Raw genomic sequence first — 18,198 nt, 5'->3', positions numbered from 1 at the left:
TCCGAATGGAGAATTCATTCACGTGGTTCAAAATGTTAAAGGTTCAGAAAAGTGTACAGCAAACTTCCCTCCCACTCCCCCCTGGAAGCCACCAGTGGTATCACTTTCTTGGATAACCTTTTGCATTTTTATGATATACAACTTTTAAAGTAGAATTCTGAGTATTTTTGGACACAAGTATTGTATATAGCAACATTTAAAAATCTAAAAGAACCAAAAAGTGCTCCGTCATAGTGGGTCAAATTGATTTTTTGTGTCCCTGTTCCCTGGTTCTGGTCCTGATTCAGACAGAGGTTTTTTTTTTTTTTTTTTTTTTAATTTGGTTGTAATCACAGCCTCATAATTTTCGGATGTCTTGTTCATTTACGGTGTTGGCATAGGGTTTCCGAAACCCAGGGTTGATGGAGAGAAAGTTGGTCGGCAGAATTTGAGAGACTGTTGAAGAGTATCCCAAGTACGTACCCATTCCTCATGTGCACCCTGCTTCTCGCAGAAATACCTGCTCCCCCTCATCATGGGCGGCCGGGAGGACAGGAAGCAACTGGAGAGGATGGAGGCGAGTCTCTCAGAGCTGAGTGGCAGCGTGGCACAGACAGGTAAAGATTAATGACTCCACCAAGTCACCCCTCAAAGCCTTCTCCGAGCAGCCCCTTCTTTGCCCCCTCCCCTCTCCCCTCCGTCTCCACTTTATGTGGTGACTTCATTTATCTGCTCTGAGAATCTGTTCACATTTGCAAATGAAGCCGCCGTCATTTCGGTTTAATTTGAAATTGCTTGTTTACTGTCGGCGCGGCCTCAATTAATTATGTTTTTACGGAAAGGCTCCCAACCTCAGAATATTAATAAGGGGAATAAAATGACAGCCTTTCTAAGGGCTGTAAAGTTCATTTTTAATTTCTGCTTCTATGAGGTTTTCAGGGGGGTTTTCAGCAATTTTCCCCCTTCCCTCTAAGAATCCAACACAGGGTCAAGAGAGGCTGTAATTACTGCGGCTCCAGGGACCCCGGCCACCTCCTCTGTCATCGACTCCACGGGGCTCACGTTCATTACCCGGTGCCCCAGTGATGGCCCAGATTAGCTGGGACCTGTCGCGCCAGAGGTGGTTTTCTCCTTTATAAACTTGTTTACTAGATGGAGCCTCTGAATCTAAAAACTCTGGCAAACTAGAGAGCCACCTGTCCCAGGCAGGAGTCTGTCCCTCGGGGGCATGTTTGTGAAGCCCTCGGAAACCCTCTGGAGCACGTGCCCTGCTGGCATGTCTCCTTGGAGGCTGACGGTGGGCCGGGAGCTCCAGCAGCCTCTGGGTTGGGTGGGGAGGATAGGAAGGAGCAGTAAGGAAATGGGATTTGCAGTTTGTAACCGCTCCGGGATGCTGTGGACTGAGATGTCTCTCTCCCAGGATTGGAGACTTGCCATGAGTTCTGTAGTGGCGTGGGGAGGCCCGGGAGATGGGGGATGCAGGCAGGATGGAAGTTGCAATAGCCAAGCGAATCATAAACAGATATAATTAGAGGGGAGAGGTTTTGGACGGATATACTGTTGACCACGGACAACTGCACAATAGAAAGATAAAGTAGAAATACTAGAGGTTAGATACAGTGCAGGTAGATGCCCCAGAGTGCAGATGAATTATGTGGATTGCATGGGCCGGGGGCGGGGGGCGGGATGTCTGCAGATAAACTAGATGCAGCAGCTTATAGGTGTGTGGACAGAAGGAAGGATCTGTATCATTTAACAGAGATGCAACTGCTCTTTCCTCCCAGTGACTCAGTTACAGATGACTTTAGCCTCTGTCCAGGAGCTGCTGATTCAGCAGCAGCAGAAAGTCCAGGAGCTCGCCCACGAGCTGGCCACAGCCAAGGTACTTGTCCCTGACCCTCTGGTCCCTCTAGGTCCGGGTCTGCCCTGCACGGCTCTTCACTCCCATCCTTTGTGCCCAGTTCACTGCATCCGCTGGGGTCTGATGTTGTCTCTTCTGACACCGGTGACCCTGCCCTTGTAGAGACAGGAGGCGGTCACCGTGCTGGTGGTGTGGCATTCAGTGACGGAGGCTGTCCTTTCTGTCTCCGTGTCACCTCCCAACAGGAGGGAGGAAAAGCAGCTCTGTGCCTGTGGCCCTCCCGTGGCAGCACATGCCCCAGATCTGGTGGTGGCCGGTGTCGACACAGGATGGTCTCCACCACAAGTTAGGTGGGAGGTCCTGGCGTTGCCAAGAGCGATTGCAGGGAACAGGGTGGGAGGAGTGTACCCAGACCCTGGGCTGAAATGCTGCCGTGGGTGGGTTCTCCAAACCCAGGCCTCGGGATCCGGTAACCCCCAGAGGAGTGTAGACCCACCTGGGGTCGACTGAGGCGGCTTCCTTGCCTCACTTGGCACATCTGGAGCTGTCTTGGCAACATCAGACCCTAGGATCAGACCACTGGGGTTCAGGCTCTCCTGTGCCCCGTGCTACCTGTGTGACTGCAGACAAGCGACTTGCTGTTCCCTCGTCTGTAAGAAGGAGCTGTACCGCACCTCCCTCGTTGCCTGTCCCCACTGAGGACAGAGCCTGGCTCCCGTCAGCCCCAGGATGGCAGGCTTTGGGTCTGGGTTCTGTGCGTGTGTGACAGGGTGTTCCCGACACAGACTGGGCCCGGGAGACAGTGGTCCAGTGGCTCCAGGGCGTCCACTGCCCTCCCCACTCCATCCAAGGCCTCCCGGGTTGCTTTCTGGCTGCTTCCACGCAGCCGTGCTGTAAAGGATCTTGCTCCGAGCAGCTCTCCCAGCGGAAGCCCCACCCCAGTGCGCGACTCCGTGTGAGCCGGCGCTCTTGTGAAGGGGGTCCCCGAGAATCCTCTCATGGGGTACCCCACCCACGGAGGCCAGTGGCCACCGCCAGCCACCGTGCACGCTCCCCGCGGGCGGGCGGGCGGGCGGCCCATAAAGCAGCTGAGGAGGCAGTCACGGCCTGTGACCACCTCTCCTCCATTGTCTTTTGGAGCGGCAGCCTGCCAGTGGCCAGAAGCCTTTCCAGAAATTGGAAAACTGTTTTCAGACCTTAAGCATTAAGAGTAAGACCACATGTTGCATTTTAGGAGGGGAGGGGGGCCCGGGGTAGCGTTTGGTGGTTGAGCGCCGCCTCTGAGGGTGTCTCGTGCTTGTTTTTCTGATGCCCCCGCGCCTGCCCCCAGCCCCTTTCATTCTCTGCTGTGCTGAAGCCGTGCTCACTGGTGTCTAAACCCATCTGTGTGAAGGCTTCGGTTACCCCATAAACCAAAGACTCAGAGCTGTGTTTTCTCAGCTGTAATGTAAGTTTTTATATCTGGCTTCCAAACCCCTACTGCAGCACTGTAAAAAATTAAAAAGAAGAGCATTCAGTAATTAAAAAACCTACATAAAACTGAAGGCTGGGAGTTTTCTACAACTGTTTTTTAGAGACTGGCTAAAAAGCCCCAGATGTCAGATTTTATTTCTAAATCCTGGCATCTGGCACCATATGCGTTTGGAAATTTGAGTCCTTTGTAGGCCGGTGAGTGGAAATTGCTCCCTTGTTAATGGGCTGCTATAGCTTTCAAGGTCTCAGAGAGGCCAGAGCAGTGGCTCCTGGGTCTGCGCTGTCTGGTGGTCTGGAGTGGGGACCCCAAGGGGATGTGTGTGAGGGCGGCCGAGCGCCTGTGTGCGCTCGTTCCGAGGCTGCCCGGGGTTTCTTTCCTGAGGCCTGCAGCCCCCGCGGGGGGCGCTTCCCGCTGTGGAGCTGGGCTGGGGCTGCCGGCCGAGGCAGGACCCACAGCACCCCTCACCCCACCTTAGAGCCCCGCAGCCTGATGGGAATGTGCGGGGCCTCTCCGCGCTGCCAGCCTGGGGCTCCCCACACTCTCCTGAACTCAGGGCCCGGGTGTTCTGTGGCAGGCAGCGGGGGCCTTGTACCCGTAAGCAGAGGCCCGCGCACCCGAGGCCATCACACCTGGGACTGGCCCGTAAACGCTTCGCAGGCAGCTTGGCCGAGGCAGCTGCCCTTTGGGGGACCTCCTCTCCATCTATCCCAGCAAGATTGCCAAAGAAAGGTGTGGTCGTTTGAAGTTTATATAGAAAACAGTGTCAGCGGGGAAGGTGTGCGGGGGAAGGGTGACGTTTGTCTGAGGTTCCTGTGGCTGCTTCCCCTGTGGGCCCTGCTCCGGGACATCTTCGTTCTCCCTGCTGAACCTTCAGGGTCGTCCTGAAGAGCAGCTGCAGATGGGCGGCCTGGCCCTCGACTCCTGGTTGTGCAGATAGCGGGGCCCAGTGCATGGCCTGACGTTACAGCTGCGTGGGGAAGGGTATCCTGGGCGAAGCCTGCCTTCTGGGCATGATTGAGAGTAGAGCTGGGGGATGGGCCAGGCAGGTGCTCAGGTGTCTCCCTTGACCCTTCAAGGTGGCTCCAGGTACCAGGCTCCTGGTACCTGTGGTTGAGGTGGCTGCCTGTCCCAGCCCCAGAGTTTCCGTGTGTGTGTGTGTGTGTGTGTGTGTGTGTGTATGATCTCTCTGCAGGACTTAGGTGGAGGGAGTAGTTGTTGTAGAGATGGAATTTATTTATCTTAATAGTTTTGTTTTAATGGAATGTTTCAAATACATCTGGAAATGGGGGGGCTGCACAGCAAGCCCACATGTTCTGGCTACACAGCTGCAGCCGCTGCCTCGGGCCGTCCTGCCATACCCCTACCCGCAGGTGATTTTGAAGCACATCCCAGACAGCATATCATTTCATACTTCAGACACTTCAGTGTGTATCTATAAAAGATAAGGGCTCTTTTGTTGTTGATGTTTTATTTTACATAACCAGGCTGCCACTATCACACCTGAATGCATGTCATGATTCCCTAATATAGTCAGCTATCCAGATAGACTTGTGGGAGTGTTTGTTCTAAGGGAGTCGTCACTTAAACAGAGATCCAGGCAGGCAGACCCCTGAATGGGCTGCAGCAGAACCCTACCGAGGGAGGTTCCTGGCTGGCATGCAGGACACGGAATCCCCCCGGGGTCCTCCTTGCCACCCCAGCAGTCTGAGCTTCAAGGGGTGGGAGGAGGTGCTGCTCTGATCTTCTGTCTCCTGTGTGACTTTCAGGCCACCACTTCCACCAACTGGATCCTGGAGTCCCAGAACATCAATGAACTCAAGTCGGAAATTAACTCCTTGAAAGGGCTTCTTTTAAATCGGTAGGAGCTGAAAAGGCACGGGCTTCAGTTCTGCTCTCTGACTTCGACTTGGGGGAGGGAGCTCTTGGGGCCCATCCAGCCGCCAGCCATTGGGGGCAAGGGAGGGGCACGTCTCCCTGGGGGCCCCCTGTGCGTCCCACCCCAGATTGAGCTGCATGATTCAGGCATTGAGTTTGGGAATCTCTTGCACTGCCACCTTCCCTCCCCGGTTGGCCCCTCCCTCTCCACTCTAGGGGTGACAGCCTGTAGTGCCCACGAGTTTTGAGATACAGTCACTTGGTCCTGTCAAGACCCAGTCAAGGGCAGCTGGAGCCAGAAGCAGGGCCTTGAGCAGAGGAGAGAATCCCTACCCTCCAGATAGGGCCATCTCCTCCCCGTCCTCAGCCCCGGCTGGACCTCCCAGTGACAGCTTGGTCCCAGAGAAGGTCCCCCCCAGAGGGCCAGGCCAGGGGTCTCTGTTCCTGCTCAGTTTGAAGAGCCTATGATTCAAGGCAGAGGCAGACGCAGTGCCCGCCTCCCCACTCCCCGGCTCTTGTGGTCTCACTCTGCTGTCCCTCCGCAGGGACAGCACCAACACAGCCCTGATAGGAGGGTGACCAGCTTGTCCAGGCTTGCCCGGGCCCGTCTTTTTTTAAAACTGAAAGTCCTGTGTCCTGGGCCGCCCCTCCTGCAGGGCGCCCTGGGGGTTAGTGGGGGCTGAGCGAGGCGGGGGCCTTCACTCCAGGTCAGTGATGGGGGCTGGCAGCGTCTCGTGGTCCCAACCAGAGGACCCAGTTCTCCAAGCCACCCACTTCCAGGCTGTCTGTGCGGAAAAGAGCGTGGCCTTAAGAGAGGCACGGCTGAGCTCGGGGCACCAGAGGGCTGTCTGCTGGGGACACGGTGAACGCCGAGGCCCCGACTGTGTGCTCCGCGTAGCAGGGTCTGAGGTGGAAGGGCTGTCCTGGGCCAGAGCTGGTGGTCTGGTGGGCAGCCCAGGAGGCGGCAGGCCTTTGTCCTCCCAGCTCAGGCAGGGGTGATCCCGCCTGTCCTCGAGCTTGATTTCCAAGCCCTTGCCAAGTGGACCTGACTTCCCAGGTCTGGGCTGGGCTGGCTGCTGGCCCAGGACCCAGGGCAGGGATGCAGGAGTGGGAGGGAGAACTGGCTCTTCTGTCAAGTGTTGAGCTCGGAGGTTTTCTAGAAAAGTGCTAGGTCACCAGCATTACCCTTCTGGTTCTGATGTCTCTGACCCCGAGACCAGTGGCCAGGCTCTCCCCCACCCCCTGCCTTTGCCCAGGCCACAGGCAAGTGAGAGTGGAGGCCCAGGGGCCTTGGCTTCCCAGGCTTCTGGCTCCCCACTGTTGCTCGCTGCCCCTCCCAGGGCTGGAGGCTGGGACAGTGCTGTAAGGGCGGGAGGGAACGGGCGCCAGGGGGTGGCAGGGCCCCCAGAGCCAAGTGTCCAGCAGCTGCCAGGGAGAGCGGGCCTGGCCCCAGGCAGAGGGGACCCCAGGAGGCACCCTGAGTGGACCGGGGGCTCTGCAGGCAGCCCCGGTGCCTCTGGCTTCCGTCTCAGCCGCTCCCACCTCAACGGACCAAGAGGCCTTATTTCCAGAGGAGGGGGAGGGGGGAGTGGGCGGCGGAGCTCCAGCCTGTCCCCTGGCCCTGTCCCCTGCTCAGTGGCGCTGGGGTGGCTGCTCAGCCTCCGTGAGCACTCTGGGTCGGGAGGGTGCGGCTCTTCTGAGGGTGACCCTGCCGTCTTCTCCTTCCTCGGCCAGGAGGCAGTTCCCCCCTTCCCCGTCGGCCCCGAAGATCCCCTCCTGGCAGATCCCGGTCAAGTCCCCGTCACCCTCCAGCCCCGCGGCCGTGAACCACCACAGCAGCAGTGACATCTCGCCCGTCAGCAACGAGTCCACGTCGTCCTCGCCCGTGAAGGAGGGCCACAGCCCTGAGGGCTCCACGGCCACGTACCACCTGCTGGGCCCCCAGGAGGAGGGCGAGGGGGTGGTGGACGTCAAGGGCCAGGTGAGGATGGAGGTGCAGGGCGAGGAGGAGAAGAGGGGGGACGAGGACGACGAGGAGGACGAGGACGTGAGCCGCGTGGACGAGGAGGACCGCCTGGGGGTGCAGAGGGAGGACCGCCGGGGTGGGGACGGGCAGATCAACGAGCAGGTGGAGAAGCTGCGGCGGCCCGAGGGCGCCAGCAACGAAAGCGAACGGGACTAGGTGGCCGGGGTCCTGGTCCAGGTGCAGGACGTGGCCTTGAGCCGGGCGGGGGCAGGGCTTCCGCAGCCTCGCCGGCCTGGGCGGCGTGAGGGCCGAAGCGTGTCCACCCCGCCCACCGCAGACAGACAGGCCTCTGACCTTGTTCTCATGTCGGGCCGAGGGCTCCGAACTCTCTGGGCGCAAGCCCCCCCAGCCCCCTCCCAGGCAGATGTCCCGTCCAGGGGTGTCTGCTGGGTGTCTTAGCCAACCTAACGCCGTGCATGACAAGAGGTAGTTCTATTACCTGACTCCTGACCCTCTGGAGGAGGAGCCGCGGGGCCTGGCGTCTGCCGTCCCTTCCCTCTGCCCCGGCTCCCTCACTGCTTCTCACCAGTGACCAAGGGGGCCGCACTCTCGTGATCCCCAAAGCAATGGCTCTGCGCTTCCCTCTGGGCGGGGCCTCCCAGGCCCCCCAGGCCCCCCAGCCAGTCCCTGCCCAGACGATGCCAACCTTGTGTGCCCGTCGCAGCTGCAGCCTGGTCGTCCGCCACCCACGACATCACGCTGCTCCCGACCGTTCGCTTGCCGCATCGTGGCTCAGCTACTGCCGTGGTGAGACGTGGTCCCACCTCCACTAGGAGCCAGGCACAGGGTCTTCCTGTCTGTCCCCTGCCCCGCCCTGCCCCCCAAACATGTGTTCTTTTGTGTGATCAGGTATAGGTTTCAGAATATAAGATACGACTGTATATAATTGTAATAAATATGAGTTGCCACTATTTAATTCCTGCCTGTGGCTTCCTGTCTGCTCACGGCACCCCGTGCCCAGGGGTGGATCTCGGCCAAGGCTGCGCCAGGTGGGCCCAGGGAGGGGCCGCGGGGGCGGCGCCCGGCAGCCCTGCGGTGGGCCTGATGGGGGCAGCCCCTGCTTCCCTCGGCCAGTCTCTCCCCGAAGGCAGGTGTCGCAGCCGCTCACCCACAGCTGGAGGGTCTCATCCTCGGTCCCGAGTGGCTGCCGGAGGGCGACGTTCTGATCCAGGAGGAAGGGACCTCACGCTACTGTATATAGACCTGGTGTGGAGTGTGATGAGCTCACCTTCCTTAAATGGATGCATGTGCTCCCAGGAGAGTGTGTCTCGTTCCCTCGTCCTCCCCCGTCTCGTCTCCCTCTCACCCTCCCTGTCTCCCTTTACCCTTCACACAGCATTTAGCTAAACCCAGAAAAACAGCACGGGACGCTCCTTCCCGGGAGCACTCGGCTCCCTCGAGCCCCCAGTGCTGTGGCCCAGTGTGCGGGGGTCAGAGGGCCTGGTCCTGTCCGGTGCCTCGTGTAGACACGGGCTTTGGAGACAAAGTGCAGGCACCCCGGCCGCCGCGGAGGTGGAGCTGCAGCGGGTATGTACCCTCCGGGGAGGCCTCGGCCTCCTGAGCGCAGCGCTGGCCTCCCACCCGCCTGGCCCTGGGGAGGGAGGAAGCTGCTGGCCGAGGGTGAGAGACTTGGCATGGGGGCTGTTTTGTCTCAGAAAACATTTCCCCTCCTGCCCAGGCCCCTTTTTTGGGCTCCCATGGTAAACTCCTTCCTGCCTCTCAGGCAGGGGGCCCTCGCCCTGACACTCTGAGTATCCGGCCCTTCAGCCTGGTTTCCCAGGTTTTGTCTTTGATGCTCATAACCTCACGTGATGTCCCGGCTCATGCTCCTTAGGGACAAGCAGAGACCCCACACACACACACCCTGCCGTTGAGTCACCTCTGCCTCTTGCCATCCCCGAGGAAGCCAGGTTTCTCCATCCCCAGGGGCTCCCAGCCTGGTCTGGACGAGGGGCCCAGCGCCCGGGAGCCAGGCAGGCAGACGGACCTGGGATGACAGGCAGAGAGAGGGCTGGTGGCTCGGTTGGAAGCACCCCTGGGCCTCGGGGGCCGGAGATGGGGTTTCCCCGCTCTGCCCTCCTCAGGGAATGGAAGCCTGGGTCCCGCGTGGGCCGTCTCAGGGTGTCCCCTTCTACTTGGTGACTGTTTCTCGCGGCCTCTAACTTTGCAGAGGTCCCTCCTGCAGTGGGACCAGACTGGGGCCGGGGCCGGGGGGGAGGGGGGCAGAGGGCAGATAGCCTGGGACGGAGACGCAGCCAGAGCTGCTAGCGCAGGGCAGCGGGCACTCGGGGGACCTTGTGAGGTATGTCTTCCCCAACCTGGGGGGTCGGTTGTCTCGCAGGTCCCCGGACTCACTGCGGGAGAAAGGGATGAAAACCTGGGCCCGGGGGCCTTTTGCCCTGCGGGTCCTGAGCGCCCGATTTCAGCTTTTGAGGACAGAGAGTCTGGCGCGATTCCAGGGAGGGAAAAACCCCTCCCCAAACGGCGTGAGTGCTGCCTAATAAAGGCAGCTGCTGGACGGAGGGAAAACAGCCCTTTGAAAAAAAAAGCCTTTCATTAGAAAAATAATGCATTTCATCCAAATAAGGTAAAAATATTTGGAATGGGGCAGAAGTGAGCAGCAGGCAGCGCCTGTCAGGCCCTTTCTGGAAGGGGGAAGATTATTAAACTCAATTACAAAGTATTTTTGTAAAGTGTCTTTAAGAAAGAACTCGCCCAGCGCTCAGAGGCTGCAGGACGGCCCTCCGGCCCCCGAGGGCTCCCAGCTGGCCCCGGGAGGTCCGCGGGCTCTGCCTTGGGCAGGGCCCTCCCTCAGGCAGCCCCAGCTGCCCTGCTCTAAGCGACGCCCCGGAGTGCAGCGGGCGAGGCTGCTGCTCTACCTGCACAGCCGGGTCGGCCTCCTTCCGCAGGAGCCGGGTGGTCGGTGTCCTGCGACACCCTGGCGGGGAAGGGCAGCGTTGTGGGTCGGGGGAAAGGGATGCTGAGTTTGTAAATGGTCTCTTTTTTCATACCGTGGGCGCACATATCAGCTGTTTAAAACATCCAGTCGCTATTGAAGGGGCTAGAGGATACAGAATTCCTCTCCCACCTCCACTCGGTTCACAGGTGTGCACACGTCGTCTCTCTTAATAAAAACGGGAAGTTCCTCTTCAGTGTTGTGTGACTTGCCTGTCTCACTGAAAGTGAAGCGTGTGTCCTCGGGGGGCTCACCAGGTGGGAGGAGAGGGGTTCTCTAGGAGGCGCCTCTCCTGGCCTCCCCCTGTGCTCAGCCAGGGCAGCGAGGTGCCGGTTCTCGGCCTGGCCCAGGACCTCCCTCTCTTCTGGTGACTGTCCCTTCCTGCCCCAGGCTCAGCTTCTACCCCAGCCTCACCCCGCCTCACACCGCCCCTGCCCCAGACCCAGACCGGTTCTGCCCGAGGCGGAGGGAGAGCCGGCAGGAGACTGGCCGACAACCTGATTCTCAGGACTTTACTTAATCCTTAGTGTTTCTTCGTCTGTTTGCTTAAAGTTGCTTCTGCCAAGGCACCCAGAGAAGAGGGTCAGAGTCTCCACACAAAGCAGGCAAGGAGATGCCAGTGAAACCCCAAAGGTTGCCGTGGCTCCAGCTCACCTGAGGGTGGACCCAGTCCTGGCTGACCCCTCCCTGCCCGGACACCTCCCTGGCCCCTGCTCCTTCAGGCTGCACAGGTGTTTCCCACCCCGGGGATTGGCCACCCCCCGCCAGGGACAGACACCTCCAGGGTGCCCGCGGTGCTGGTGGGTGACTGCCACGTTCTCCACCGAGAGCTGGCACGTCCTCACCCCCCCCCCCCCACCTCCGGCTCCCCAGCCCCGCCCTGGGCTCCAGGCACGCGCTCTCACTCAGAGAGGAGTTTAAATCTCCAGCTGAGTGTCGAGTGTCGTGTCGGGCGCTTTTCCCTGAATGGTGAACAAACCTTAATAGTTTACTTCCATCAAGCACTTTAAAGCTCACACTGCTCTGGAAGAAGAGATGAGATTTTATTATCACTTCATGAGGACGCCTGCAGCCTTTCCTTGCCCAACAGATCCTGGGAGGATCTTCTTTATAGTGAAGGGGTCACATTTTAAAACACATCTTGGAAACTCAGGTGCCCAGCCCTCCACGTCCCGGCCCAGCAGCTCTGGGAGGATGTTTCCAAGGGCATTAGTTCCAGGGCGCCCTGTAGATCCAGGGTGTGGCAGCCAGGCCTCAGGGAGGCTCTGGGCAGAGCCTTGGGGCCCTTTGATGGGGAAAAAGCCTTGGACTCTCCGAGGTCCCGGTGTCTCCCCCGACTGGCGTGGGTGCAGGGCTCACAGGAAGAGAAGCCGCTGGGTCTGGCCCTGCACTGGCTGTGCACCCCTAGGAGGCGCTTCCTGTCTGCCCCCATGCAGAGGGTGGGGTGGCTCCTCCCGGCGAGGGTGGCACAGGTCTGGCCCTGTTCAATCCCGGCAAGGTCCCCAGGACTCCAGCTGGTCCGAGGGGCCCTGCTTCCTGGAGGCCTTCCTGGGGGCAGCAGCACTTCCACTACCTCTGTGCCCTGGGCCAAGGCCGCCTCTCATGGAGGCGAGCAGATCGACAGGCTGTCTGTGCCCCGGGTGACGGGACATGCGGGCCACGCCCCCCGGAGGGCACGGCCCTGGTGCGGTGGGTCCAGGTGGGTTGTGAATGCCGAGGCCCAACTCCCTTGGGTGACTCAGCTGCTGGTCGCACCCAAGCCGGACCAGGTGTGTGGGAGGTGGGCAGGCGACTGAGCTCAGCGCAAGCCTGTGCGCGGATTCGGGCTCTCTCCAGGAGGTTGCCAAACTCTTGAATTTGCCCCAGTTGGGGTGTAGGAGCATCACACCACCACAGCTAATTAAATTCCGGAGTGAAAACATGTTTTACCGCGATTCCTACCAAGCCCAACAAGCCACAGGGAGCAAGCACGGTGCGGCCTGGGCCCACTCCGCACCCCTAGGGTGGGGCACGCCGCCGCTGCGGGCCCCGCCCTCCTGGGGTCGCAGTGGGCTCCAGGGACATGGTCTCAGTGGGCAGTGCCTGGGACTGAGAGCTACGGGCTGGCCTGCGCGCAGCGTGCTTACATGTCACAGGCCCTCATCTCCCTGAGGCTCGACTGAGGGCTGCCCTGAGACCCAGCGCCCCCTTCCCTGGGCCCCGTCCTGTCCTGAGCCGAGCCTGGAAGCTGGCCCTGCCCTCAGCTAAGCTGGGCCTCTTGTTTACCACGTATGGGTCCGCTGAGGTCCATCTGGCCCCAGAAGGCCTGGGGGCCGCTGGGAAGGGGACAGTCTTGGGGGTCTCCCCGGCCGTGCAGCAGTGCCCAGAGGGAGCCCTGTGTTAGCACCACCCACCCAGCCAGCGGCGGAGGGCTGCGCTCTGGGCCTGGCTCCCTGCCTCCCCTCAGGCCCTGCGGGAGGGCCTGGGAAGCTCCAGTAATGGTTTTAATTTGTTGAACTTGTGTTTTATCCCATAAATTAGTCACTGTTTTATTTAACAGAATCGAGATATCCACAAACAATAGGCGAGTTCCAACTTGAACATTTTAATGAGACAGAAAAAAGTATATATGTTCGCGTCTGTTACAAACGTATTTATGTAAATAGCCTGTGGGCTGCGTGCCAGGAGGAAAGAAGAAAGGGAAGGGCCCTCTGTGCTGGGGGGGCCTGGGTTAGAAAAGAGGCTTTTGTGGTGGAAATGACATTGAGCAGGGCCCCAGGGAGCAGTGCAGCCCCTGCACCCGCTCGCGCCCCCTGCTGTCCCGGCGGTGACACCTGGGGCGCCACTGGTGGGACTTCACCTCCCCAGCCCCCCGGTCCCTCCCCAGGAAAAAGGGGTGTGCTCCTTGCAGGGATGTGACATCCAGTGAGATGCTCCGCGAGGCGGTGGAGCGTGCAGGGCCCAGCACACACATCTCCTCCCCAGGGCCCTGGGCCACCTGGCCACCTGGAAGGAGGTTAGCTCAGGGCAAGGCTGGCAAGCTGGCACAGATGAGGAGGTTTACTGAGGAGGGCGTCACCATCTAGAAGCGTCAGGGCAGATGTGCGGCCTGCACTCTGGACGGGGCCTGGCCGTAGTGCTCGAGCCACCCATGCTTCTGAGGGAGCCCCAGCCGTGGTGCCACCGGGCTCGGCAACTCAGGCAGGCCGGGGGCTGGTGGCTACGGACCCAGGAATGGCCCCCGCTGGCTCTGCCCCTGCGTGCTCCGGGCAGGAGCCGAGCCAGCATCCGGATCGGATCCGGGTACGCGCCGTTCCCAGCCCGGGCAGGTCCCTGCAGGAAGGAGGAAGGAGCCGAGGGAGGAGGCAGAGGGATGACCCTTGCCAAACGCCTGCCCAGTAGCCCTGGCTGCGCCGGGAGAGAGCCGGCCAGGCTGGGGGCCTCTGGATCCCTTGCCGGAGGCCTGAGGCGTCTGTGCCAGGCGGCTCCTGAGCCTCTGTGGGGCCTTCAGGCGGGGCTGAGGCGGGAGGCCGGGCGGGGCCCAAGCCCCCCACCATCTGTCCAGGAGGACGTGGCCCCATCCCAGGGGTGAGCCCGGTCTGCCCCCTTCCCTGCCAGGGCTGAAGGGTGACCGACACCCTCCCTGCCTTGGCACATGGAGCCCGGCTGGCCATGGTGGCCCTGCCACCCTGCACAGCTGGGTCCCCGCCAGCCGCTCAGGACTGACTTTAAAAATAAAAGATAACTTGATAGATTTTTTTTCCAGTTTTTATTGAGTGAAAATGTCAAACCTTGCATCAGTCATGCAAAAAAAAAAAAAATCAAATAAATAAAACACATATATTAAATTTCTAATAGCACTAAATTCAAGTGGAAAAATATTCAGTTCTTAATAACCAGGTGCCGAGGAGACCAGATTCAAGTAATCAGAGCACACGCTGTTCAGTTCGGTTTTCACGTTCTGCGTTTTCGTCTCAAAACCTCTCTATATATCTCTATATATCTATATATGTATATACATATAGATATATACACACATATGTGCATACATATTATTTTATATTTATATATATACACATACATAGTTATAAAACATTAAAAAGAGCATTGGTGGATCAAGCATTGTTTTCCCCACAGAAAGAAAATAAAACAAAAATTACACATTAAAATTCAAAATGAGCTAGCAATGGCTTATAGTCCTAGTGTGCAATATGAAGGTTACAAAAGGCTAGACTTCGCACTGTCGGCATCTTCTTTTTTTCTTTTTTCTTTTTTTTTTTGTTTGATTTTGCTACATTGAAAAAAAAAATTTTTTTTTTCCTTTACAAAACTCCTTCCACAGACTCCCCGGTTCTGTGGTCGGGCACAAAGTCTGGGCGAATGCTCAGCAGCAGCACGTGGTGCCCACAGAATTCAGGAGGCTCTGGTAGGGGCTGTTCTAGAAAACCATTTGTTTCCTGTTGAATCAGGTACACTCCTTCCGACCACTCCTCCCTCCTGCTCCCTCTCCAGTTCAGATGGTCCTGGCTTTCTGGCTGTGGGCAGCCAAGAGGACAAAAAAAAAAAAAAAAAAAAGAAAAGAAAAGAAAAAAGAAAGAAAGAAAAAAAAAGTAAACCACTGCCCCCTGCAGCTGGTCAGGCTCCCCTTGGAGACCTCTGGGGAGGAGGCTCTGGGTGACGGCCCCTCCCCCAGGCTGGGCCTCACGCTCTCCCTGTGGCCATGTCACAGGGCCCAACCTGAGACAGGGCTGGTGGCCCGGCCTGGAGTGAAGATGCACAGGAGCGGCCTTGGGCAGCCTGCCCTCCGTCCCTGTCGCCCTCAGAGCCATTGGCCGGGCACGTACCTGCCAGGTGGGCCCCGGCTGGCTCTGGGCTCGGTGAGCTCATTGCTGAGGGAGGGTGGCAGGGGTGGGGGGCTGGGATTTGCAAAAGGAACCAAATCCGGGTGGGTTGCACCAGCAAAGAAGTATCCCAAAGAAATTAATAAAACAAACTGGGAAGAAAAAAGCCCTATAAAGCCACACGCATAACCAATAGAGAAAAACTCAAATGTTAAATTAACTACAAACTTGTATCAGTAATAACAGTCCTTTTTTCTTGTCTCTACGAAATTCAAGTTAAAAGTTGGAATCACGCAGCTCCCATCAGTGCTAGTGTAAAGACGGACAGCCTCAAACTGGTAAGGCCTCTAAACGCTAAACAAAACCCCACGTGAGCAATTGCACTCGGGTCTCCAACCTCAGGGCTGGTCCGGAGGCGGTCTGCGCTCTAGCCGCCCGCCTGCTTTTTTTTTTTTCTTCTTTTGTTCTATGTAGAATAATAACCTTTACAGGAAAAATACTGTACAACTTTCTCGTATTTTTTTCCATGTTGACTATTAAAGCCCCAAACAGTCGCATCCTTCCTGTTCTCACCACCTGGGTGGCAGAGACGCCCTGCGGGCCCAGCAGCCCAGCACCAGCAAGCAGACGCACCCCTTCCCAGGCCCCAGCCCTCGGGACGGACACCCCGACCAGGCCCCGCGCTGGGGGCAGAGTGACCCGGAGCTCCCCGCTCTGCCGAGTCCAGGAGGTTCCCTCCGCGGTCCCTGTAGTGTCGCCCGCCGGACGCCTCCTGCCCCGCCCTCCCCCAGGACCGGGAGGGAGGGTCTTAGCTGCACGAATGGGAGGCCCTGCCAGGTGCCACAGGTGCCGGCCCGCCTCCGGTGGTGAGGGGCGGAGATCGCGGCGACCCCCGGCGCCCGTCCCAGCCCTGAGCAATGAGGAATCCCACCGGCGTGCTCGGGGGGCCCGGGGTCCGGCGCGGGGAGGGCGCGTGGGGCAGCCGCCCGGGGTCGCCGCCCTCCTCGCCCTCCGGGCCTCCTGCCCCTCGTTCCCACCCCGGACAAGAGCACCTTCTATTTCCCTGAAGAAGATCCCCGAACTGCGGCTGAGGAGGGTCCCGGGCAGCCTCTGTCCTTCCGGCCGCCCAGCTGCCGCGCGGGCGGGGCGGGCGGGCGCGGGGGCAGCCCCGGAGCACCAGAGGGAGGCCCCCGCCTCTGTCCTGAGACGGACTCGGGGTCCGGAAGCACCGGCGGGGCGGCCCCGGGCCCGGAGCGCCTCTCGACGCCGGGGCGCGGCGAACACCTAGCTCTGTACAAGGGAAGCTTTACATATAAATACCGTTTCTTACAAAATTGATAATAATAATAACAACAATAGAATAAAGCGTCAAGATCCCGAGGGCGCCGGGCGCGGCCGGCCCCCCACGCGCCACGGGCCCCGCGGCTACGGGGAGGCGGCGGCGGCAGGCGTGGGGCCGGGGGGCGCGGGAGCGCCGAGGGCCGCCAGCTCCAGGCTCCGCGACCCCGGCCCCGCCGCCGCCGCCTCGGAGAGCGACTCCTCCGAGTCGGTGCGCAGGTCCTCGTCGTCGTCCTCGTCCTCGTCGTCGTCCTCGTCGTCCTCGTCGTCGTCGTCCTCGTCGTCGTCCGCCTCCTCCTCGTTCAGCTCCAGCTCCTCCTCGTCGTCCTCCTGCGACGACTCGCCGGCCGTGGGGCCGGGCGCGGCGGGGCCGGCGCGGGGCCCGGGGGCGTCGGGCGGGCGGGGGTCGCCCGCGTCGTCCGGACCCCGCCCCGGGCCGGGCAGGAAGAGCAGGGCGGCGGCGGGCTCGGCGCCGGGCGGGGGCGCGCAGTCCAGGCTGGCGGCCGGGCCGGGCGCGGGGCCCTCGGCGCCGGGGGAGGCGGCGGCGGGCGGCTCGCCGCGCTCCTGCTTCTCGTGCTTGCGCTTGTGCGAGTCCATCTGCGACATGCCCACGACCGTGTGGCGGCAGCCGGGGTAGGTGCAGTGGAAGTGCGAGCACTTGAGCTTGTACTTGCAGTCGGCCACGGCGCAGTCGGCGCTCGAGCTGAACTGGCAGAAGCCCGCCGCGCTGATCACGTCCTGCTTGCCGTGGTGCTTGCGGTGCGCCGTGACCTTGGTGCTGTCGGTGCAGCGGAAGCGACAGCGCAGGCAGTGGAAGTGCGTGCTGGTGCCCGAGAAAGGGCAGTCGGCGAAGTGGCAGCTGAGCGAGGCCTTGAAGCGCTTGAAGTCGTCCAGCACGAGGTTGTCCACGCGGTCGTGGTGCTGCGCGTGCTTGTACATGTGCGTGCGCCCGCAGAACTTGTAGCCGCAGTTCTCGCGCGTGCAGTGGTAGTGGGTGACCTTGAGCGAGAACTGGCAGGCCGCGTCCTTGCAGTCCTCGTAGAGGTCGAAGCGCCGGAAGCCCTCCAGCATCATGCCCTCGTCCAGCATCTTGCGCGAGGAGGCCGTCTTGCGCCGCTTGCCGAACGGCGACATGTCCTCAATGATCCAGAAGCGCTTTTTGGCCCCGGAGGCTGTCGGCATGGAGATGGTGTTCCCTGGGGAGGGGGGCTTGGTCAGCGCCCACGTGCACATCCTACCCAGGATTACACCCACGCGAGGTCCCCGATCTTGGCGCGGTGGGCGGGGGGGCCGCCCTCGGGGACAACTCCGCTTCCTGTCGCTCTGGGGGCCTCTCCTATGACCACCCCTCCGCCCCCTGGATAGCTGGGGAGCCCCAGGCTTCCCCCTTCGTCATCCGCATCTGCAGGCTGACCGCACTGGCCTGCCCTGGTGGGTGGCGGAGCAAGCAGCTCTGGGGGATGTGGGTGGGAAGTGAGGACACGTCCTGGCGCTAATTGAAGCTGAAGGGGGAATCTAGGTCGGCAGAGTGTAATTACCCAGGTTGGACGGGGGCCAGGACGCCATCACGCACCCGCCTCTAATGAGGGACAGGCCGGCTCCTTCTCCCGGCCGGCTAACCAGTTTCCCGGGCTGCCGGCCTGTCTGCGCCTGGGACCAGCCTACTCGCAACAGGGATGCCGCGCGCCCTGAGGCTGTTGGGGGTTGTAACTCCCCGCCCCAAGGCGCACCTTCTCCTTGGTACCAGAAGGTTCTTTCAGGTCTTGGGGTGTCCCACCCCCAGTGGGCTGGGAGAGGGCAGCTCTGCTGCAGGGCCAGGACTGGAGCAGGGGCTCGGCCAGCGGATGGGCTCCATCTGTGCCCTCCCCA

General features: G+C 60.3%; 2 protein-coding genes across 19 annotated transcripts in view; one reads left to right on the top strand and one right to left on the bottom strand.

The window, feature by feature from the left end:
• PEX14 (peroxisomal biogenesis factor 14) overlaps positions 1 to 15,157 on the top strand; it is a 144,337-nt gene extending 129,180 nt beyond the window's left edge. For all 5 annotated transcript variants that reach the window (XM_073796190.1, XM_033843450.2, XM_073796181.1 and 2 more), the window contains 4 exons: positions 494 to 596; positions 1,764 to 1,861; positions 5,081 to 5,172; positions 6,924 to 15,157. In XM_073796190.1, coding sequence (XP_073652291.1) covers positions 494 to 596; positions 1,764 to 1,861; positions 5,081 to 5,172; positions 6,924 to 7,371 — 741 coding nt within the window. In that variant the 3' untranslated portion in view covers positions 7,372 to 15,157. The remainder of the gene's footprint in view (positions 1 to 493; positions 597 to 1,763; positions 1,862 to 5,080; positions 5,173 to 6,923) is intronic.
• The window catches only part of CASZ1 (castor zinc finger 1), a 156,884-nt gene continuing 152,588 nt past the window's right edge, over positions 13,903 to 18,198 (bottom strand). For all 14 annotated transcript variants that reach the window (XM_033843382.2, XM_033843391.2, XM_033843420.2 and 11 more), the window contains one exon: positions 13,903 to 17,525. In XM_033843382.2, coding sequence (XP_033699273.1) covers positions 16,417 to 17,525 — 1,109 coding nt within the window. In that variant the 3' untranslated portion in view covers positions 13,903 to 16,416. The remainder of the gene's footprint in view (positions 17,526 to 18,198) is intronic.

The sequence above is a fragment of the Tursiops truncatus genome, chromosome 1 (genome assembly GCF_011762595.2).
Source record: "Tursiops truncatus isolate mTurTru1 chromosome 1, mTurTru1.mat.Y, whole genome shotgun sequence".
In the NCBI taxonomy this organism is placed as follows: domain Eukaryota; kingdom Metazoa; phylum Chordata; class Mammalia; order Artiodactyla; family Delphinidae; genus Tursiops; species Tursiops truncatus.
This window is presented reverse-complemented; position numbering and strand designations above follow the sequence as displayed.